Genomic DNA, 7,174 nt, shown 5'->3' on the forward strand with positions numbered 1-7,174 from the left:
CAAGGTCGGTAAACAAGGTAAACTCTTGGTTATTAGCCTTTATGTTTTTTGATTTATGCCGGAGACGATGAGAATATGGTCATTTGAAGTTTAAGAGAAATGATGAATGAATTTGACATGAAGATCTTGGTAAAATGAGGTTCTTTCTTGGGTTAGAAGTTTTCTACTTAGTGAAGGAATTTTTATTCACCAAAAGAAATATGTCTTTGGAAGTTCTAAAGAAATTTGGTAAACTCTATTCAAAATCCAATTCCCGGGTTTTAAGATTTTTCGAGATGATAATGGAATAGAGGTAGATAGTTCTTATTACGCAAAAGCATGATGTATATGACAGCCACAAACCGGATATTATGTATTATCGGTTTGATTCGATATATGTCGAAAACCAACAGAGCTTCATCTCTTTCAAACCGTTATTTACAAGGAACTTCCGGTTTTTTTGTTGTATAAGAAGGATGGAAATAAAGCTGATTGGATTTAGTGATTATCTTTGGTGATGTGGAAGATAGGAAGAGCACCTCGGGCTATGCTTTTGTTTTCATTTCTTTATCGTTTTTACAACCGCGAGAAAATGTTCAACTCAAGCAGATGGATGAAAGGGTGTTGGAGACGTTGGGGTATGAAGGGAATGAAAGCACGGTCATTTTTCGTGACAATAGCTCAACCATTAAGCTAGCTAAGAATCCCTTTACATGGAAGAAGCAAACATATAAGTGAACCTTGCAAATGATGGAGTCGTGAATTTGATCGGTGGTACACATGATCGTGGTGATGTGTTCACAAAAAAGTTGGATTCTTTTCAAAGAATTTCCTTTGATAAACTAGTTTGTTTTTGAACATTCTAGTTTTAGGTTGACCTTGTAGCCCAATTATTCAGCGGGTTTGAGTAGTTGCAAACATAGTTGTTACCCATTCTAGGCTATAAACGTGGGTTGTTTTGTTTTGCTTTGATAGTTATCGTAAGGCTTTATAAAAGCCGGTTGAAGTTTAACAATGTAGCCAATTAGTGTTCTTCTTAGTTTTTCTTTATTTCACATCGCATTACTCCCTTCCGGCATGAGTGACTTTGAGTGCTTGTTCTTCCCCACTTGAATGCCCCCAAATTTCGCTCATGAACTAATAAAGAGTTTTTGCAATTCCACAAGCACTTGATATTTTTCGATTCTTCAATCAACATACAATATAATTGTATTTCTAGCAATACCTTTTCAACAATCTTTGCATCCCGCAGATCTTCTCCTAAATTCATTTTGCAACAATCATCACTCTTGAGAAGTAATCATTGATTGATTCTCCCAATTTCATTAGCACCTTTCTTCAATGTCCGCGATTATTTCTCTCATTCCCTTGATATCTTGTTTTCATGAATCCCAAATGGTCCTTGAAGAATGGTTTTCAAAGTAAAATGGCCCGGAAAAAATTCTTTACCTTTAGATCCTTGACTTCATCGCCGCAAGATGCTCTCATGCACCATTAAGAACCTCTCCTCTTGTTGGTTCCCTCGCTCCAAACGAAGCAAATTCTCCATGAGCATAGCCCAATTCATAGTCACCATCAAGTTTAGGAATACTCAACAATGAATCCTTCTCTGCGCCATCTATACCCCCTACATGCCTCACTTTCTCTTGTGTTTACACTCAAATCTTATGATCAATCCCCTATGACAATACCAAATGTGAAATAAAAGAAAAACTAAGAAGAACACTAACAGTTTGGGAATGGCTACATTGTTATTGAACTTCATTTGGTTTTTATCTTACGGATAAACTATCAAAGCAAAAACAAAACAACCCACGTTTCCTTTAGTCGTGGTAACAACTATGACTTACTCAAATGCAACTACTCAAACCCTGAATAATTGGGCTCCATCATGCATCACACATCACACATCACTCTATCAAGTCATGTTTTAGGAGAAAGTCTAATAATCGAGGCGTAACTGTAACAGAGTTTGTACATGAAATAATATACGTTGTCATATGTCTCAAATTTTCGTAATCATTTTTATCAACAATGGATTCATCAAACATTTAACATTTACAGAGGACTTTATAGTTGGGGAACTTTGGCTATGTTCACTGGTCTAGAACTGGCACAGACACCCAATGCAATTAATACAACTCTTTCTATTTAGAGAAAATGATAAAAAAATACATTAAACTTTGCAGACAACTGTACTTTTTTTATATTCAATTAAACATTGTACTTTCAAAATATTTCAATTTAGTCAAACCGTCAAATTTATTGAATGGCGTACTGACGTGGGTCGTTAAAAATTAGATTACTTAATTAAAAAGATATTGAATTTGCAAAAGCCTTCATAAATATCCAAAGTCGATTTTGGCCCATCCGCTAATTTTTATTTGTTGGTTGATGTAATAATCATTGACCAGCGTTCAGATTCACCTTGACTGATAATTTGATAGGTGGCTCCACCTGCTAGGATTCGAAAGCGTTGCACTTAGTATTGGTGGAAGTGTGGAACTATTGGTTCTTAATTTCTCATTGTGCAGAGGTAGTAAAGTAATCAGCTCATCCACAACTTGAATTCTACAACTTTACGTAAATAAGAAAAAAGATGGGTGAAGCAATGTGGCGTGAAAAGGTCTATAAGTTTTCAGTAATTATCTATTTATTTGACCTACTATTTGGACCTACTGATGTGTCAAAAGTCATAATCATTGATTTACATAGAGATATGTGTTCATATGTATTGCAATGCAAACCAACATTATCCAAATAGTAAATCGCAGTAATAAGTCTAAAAAGTAAGTCCGTGTAGTAGCAGTTTTTGTTTAATTGGTTAGATTATCTCTACTCTTCCAGTATGCTCTTCAGTTACCAACTTTCCATTGCCTTTTTCATCTTTAACTGGCAACTTCTCATCCATTTGTTCTGTGCATTTACCCCACAAAACACAATAAAGTCCTCCAACCAAAAAGATTCCTCCTAAAACACTGAAATCACACAGCATGTTAATTGGCTTTAGCTAGTATATATATCATTTAAAGTAGAACGCTATGGATTCGAATAAAGCAAACCTACCTTCCCATACTAATTATTTCGCCTAAGAAAAGTACGGAACACAAGATTGTGATGATTAAGGATAAAGGGGTTGACATCGCTAGGAAAACAGGCCCCTTCTTCTCAATGCACCATGCTTGTAAATAGAATGTAACACCAGTGACCATGATCCCCTGCCATAAATCGTAAGCTACACTATTAAAACTAAGAACACATATAGTTTAATTGTAAAGCAAACCAATCAATATATAATATCCTTTTTATGGTTCTAGGCCCTAACGACCATCTCATAGATAACACAGTTAATCAAGAATTTATTTAGTTATTGTGAATGCGTGTTAAGGTGATAAAATGGTTATTCTGAAAATACACTGCATAGGATTGTGTTGTGCTAAAAAACGAATCAATGACCATTAATGTCAAATTGTCAAGTAATTAAGATGAAAGAGTAGTGTGTTAAAGTGGTAGTACACAGTAGGCCACCGCAAGGAGTCCAGCGTCTAAATGTAATTTCCACAAAGAAGTATTCCTCTCGAAAACAATGGCGACTATGAATGACTGAATTGTGCTTAGAAAACACTGCAGAGTTGTGAAGAGAAGCTTTGAGGGGTAGATTTGCAAAACTCTTCCCTGTCACCAATCAAAGTATAATCATTTCTTATCTGCTTTGAGAAATCTTATAACAAGTATATCTATATCACAGCAAAAATATTAAGGAATGATAGTATCCCTATATGTTTGCAGCAAGTAATTATGTGTTGTTTTTTTTCAAAGTAATATTCATGTTCTACTAACCGTTTAGAAGAAAGAAAGAATGTTGTTGTGTACCACAATATGCGCTTCAAAAACAAGGCAAAGTACCTGCAATACAAGCCACAGGCCCCATAAAATGTTGGAAGTAAGCATGAGGAAGCAACCCTTTATCCATGTGTTGCTTGGATGAGCAACAGCTTGAACTGTGCTACTTCGGTGTCCAAAATGGTGGTAGTGGATCAATGGTTCCAAATGGGGCCCCTTGTAGAAAGCTAAAGTAGCTGCACCAGCCAAGCAAAGTATAACGCCCAAAATCTTCGTCGCCCCTGAAACACTCCTCAACTTCAAAGGTTCCATCCTGTAAATAGAAAAAATGTAGAACCTATGCTTATACATATGAAAGAGCTAAATACTCGGGCCAAGTGAATCTGGTTCGACTTAATTTATATGTTAATGCCTGTAGGAAAGACCGGAAGAACAATCTTACAACTTAATATTGTCCTTTTCCCCTCTAATTTATATTTTTATTTGTAGTATACTATTATGTTGTCTGCTGATACAATAACCTTATTTAAAGACAGTGCCTCCTAATGCTCTTCAATTTCTTTATGTGAATAGTTCATGTACTCAGAATATATTAATGTGGCGTATGTTTTGTCTTTTAAAAGTCTCGAGCAATTATTTAGCAATCCACCTAAAATATTGTGCAGTATTTTCCATTTATCATATCACTCATCAGCTAGGCTTTAAAAGATTCCTTACTCGAGTTGTAATGGTCAGCAGGTTCATTTTGTATTCTTCAAATACCAAAGAATGATCGAAGTGCATTACCTGAGCAAAACAGCCATTAAAAAGGTGATGACAGGAAGAGTATTTGCAGTCCCTGCGGCCAACGTTGCGGATGTGTAAACCAGTGCAATGCCATACACGTTCAAGGAAATGGTAATCCTAAATTTAGAAACACCGAAGTTCGATAGAGTTTAAAGTTTCTCTGCTTCATATTGGCTGAATACATTAAAGTTAGCAGAATAGTATAAACTTACCCAAATAAAGAAAGCATGAATATCTTGCTGAAGGCTATAAAAGACAGTGGTGGAGCTTTATCTCTATTGGACATTCAAAAAGAGAAAATACCTTAGAAATAGTTTTACGTTATAACACTAATCAAATAGAAGCTAGAAGATGAACTAAGGAGTTGCTAAGTAGCTTAATTATGTACCTTTCGAACATGAAGGCACAAGGGACTAAAAAGATCGTGGCAAACGCTTGTCTATAGAACACAAACACAAAGCTGTTCATCCCTCCATCCAATGCAACCTTGGAGAGCAAAAACATGCCAGCATATATGGTTTGTATTATAACTATAACAATAAAAGGCCTTCTTTTCTCCATAGCAATGGTGCTATGGAAGAAGCTAGTCTCTCTGTCTTTTATTACTTGAAAAGTATCTCAGTACAGGGCATATATATATAGGGATCCCTATATATATGTCTACTTTCAGTGACAATGTAGTAAAGAAAAAGAAAAGAAAACTAATTGAAACATACATAAGTTTCGGGACACGTTTCTTGATCTTGACTTGCTTTCCTAGATGTGAGAACTGTCCAAAAGTTAGTAGTGTTTTTTCTTTCTTTCTATTCGGTTATTAAAGAAAGTGCGCACTTGATTTCGTTGCTTGCATGTTTTTTTTTATGATTACTTTGATCTGTAGAAAATATCATGGTGTTTCTTTTCTGTTCCTATCTTTGAGAGATTCTAGGGCACGATGAGTTTAGTATACTATATTTAATGACCCTTTTTCGAATTAGTGCTTTTTAGTTTAGTTTACTGTGTATTATAAAAATCTGATGGGATGTGATTTTGCTAAAGTTAGATTAAAGTTCTAGTTCTGGTTCTGGTTTGTGTGTCTGTTTGTCCTCCTTTTATTGATACTAGTCCAGTGAATAAAATGAGAAGCTGGAGTAGCACTATAGAATAATGAAAAGCTAAACCACATGTACCATGGCTACTGTACTACACTGGGAATCACCTTTTCAGCAGTTTTTTAGATTCTAATTTTTTACAATTCAACATCATGTACTATGTTTTTGGATATTCTGAACTTGATGGTGGTGGGATTTCATAGTCCAGACCACACATTTTTATAACTTTTTCCGTTTTTAATATAATTTCTACTTGCCAAAAAAAAAAAAAGAATAAAATGAGCAGCTTGGTGATAGTTTAATTAGTGAAGGAGGGACGCACATGTTGCACGGGTTATTTGATTAAATTCAATAATGGATTCCTTTGCATTGCATCTGTTTCACTGGTTGAGGGACGATGCTTTGTGTTGGACATTTTTCTTCAAGCGCATATCAATCTAGACTGAAGGCTGAGTAAACTGTTATATTGTTCTCCTACAGTTGCATTGCAACAATGATTTTGTTTTTTACTATTACAAACGCCTTATAAAATGTAAATGATTAGGTAGTGAATGTGGGAGAATCATCTTATAGCTTTAAGTTGGTCGTGATACTTGACTGCGGCTTCCATTTGCAACAGGCAGGTAGATAGCTGGGTAATGTTAATCAAATAAAATCTTGATATCTTTTCTAGATGCAATGCAGAGAGTAAGGTTTCAACCATTTCATAGCATGACGAAAGTAGGAGAGAGCTCCAAAAGTGCCCTGTGCAATGAAATTTGTGGTCCTAAAGCCTTTCACATTTTCACTCATCAGTTTTAATCAAAGATTCTTCGTGAAAAGCATTTTGCATTAGTAAAACAATTCCACTACCATCAATCAATGGATCTCTTATTAACGTAACCTGTTGATTGATAAATCACATTTTAGTCCCACCAAGTTTTTCTTCTGATCTTTATGGGTTGCGTAGCGCAAAGTGTAATTTGGATGTTCTTTTGAAAACCAAATTTTGCTCCTTAGCGCCTTTTTATCTTTTAGCTTTTGTGTTGCCTTTGCTCAGATGCCTTAACATTTTCTTCTTTTATGTTTTTGCTTAAAAATAGGGTTCATTTGTTTTCGGCCCCACTTTTAATAGTGTGTTCAACGTTTGGCTTCTTGTAAGTTTGTTTATTCGTTTTTGGCTCTAGTTCTGTCAGTTGACTCAGTCAACTTTAATTGCAGTATATGTTTTGCTCATTATATTTTCCTAATGACCTAAATAATTTTCACATGGGACACACATGACCATTTTTTTGAAAACAAAATAAATTTGCACGTGTCCAAATCTTAAGGTTGACAACCAACAGTTATTGATAACTAGTCGTCAACTTTAACTGCATTGTATGTGTTTTGCTCATCATATTTTCCTAATAACCTAAATACTCCTCACATGCGACATACATGACCATTTTTTTTAAACAAAATAAATGTGCATGTTGGCAACCAATGGTTTGCAC

At 35.1% G+C, this 7,174-nt stretch overlaps 1 protein-coding gene across 2 annotated transcripts; it reads right to left on the reverse strand.

Annotated features, from left to right (window-relative positions):
• Nucleotides 1-2,663: 2,663 nt before the first annotated feature.
• UMAMIT21 (nodulin MtN21 /EamA-like transporter family protein) lies at nucleotides 2,664-5,228 on the reverse strand. 2 transcript variants are annotated; one of them, XM_086592272.1, is made up of 7 exons: nucleotides 4,997-5,228; nucleotides 4,821-4,883; nucleotides 4,609-4,725; nucleotides 3,886-4,135; nucleotides 3,496-3,654; nucleotides 3,046-3,197; nucleotides 2,664-2,957 (listed from the first exon to the last, which is right to left on the reverse strand). In XM_086592272.1, exons 1-7 carry the CDS (start codon nucleotides 5,167-5,169, stop codon nucleotides 2,804-2,806), a joined length of 1,068 nt encoding a protein of 355 aa, XP_086448398.1. In that variant the 5' UTR covers nucleotides 5,170-5,228; the 3' UTR covers nucleotides 2,664-2,803. The 2 variants fall into 2 exon arrangements, with proteins under 2 accessions (XP_086448398.1, XP_086448399.1); XM_086592273.1 differs by lacking the exon at nucleotides 3,496-3,654.
• Between the last annotated feature and the right edge of the window lie 1,946 nt (nucleotides 5,229-7,174).

Source organism: Coptis chinensis, chromosome 2, assembly GCF_015680905.1.
Source record: "Coptis chinensis isolate HL-2020 chromosome 2, ASM1568090v1, whole genome shotgun sequence".
NCBI lineage: Eukaryota > Viridiplantae > Streptophyta > Magnoliopsida > Ranunculales > Ranunculaceae > Coptis > Coptis chinensis.

Coding starts and splice junctions, on each gene's coding strand:
- UMAMIT21 (XM_086592272.1), bottom strand. CDS start 5,169: ATGGAGAAAAGAAGGCCTTTTATTGTTATAGTTATAATACAAACCATA. Junction 4,884..4,996: donor TGTGCCTTCATGTTCGAAAG/GTACATAATTAA, acceptor AATGTCCAATAG/AGATAAAGCTCCACCACTGT. Junction 3,198..3,495: donor TCCTTGCGGTGGCCTACTGT/GTACTACCACTT, acceptor GATTTATGGCAG/GGGATCATGGTCACTGGTGT.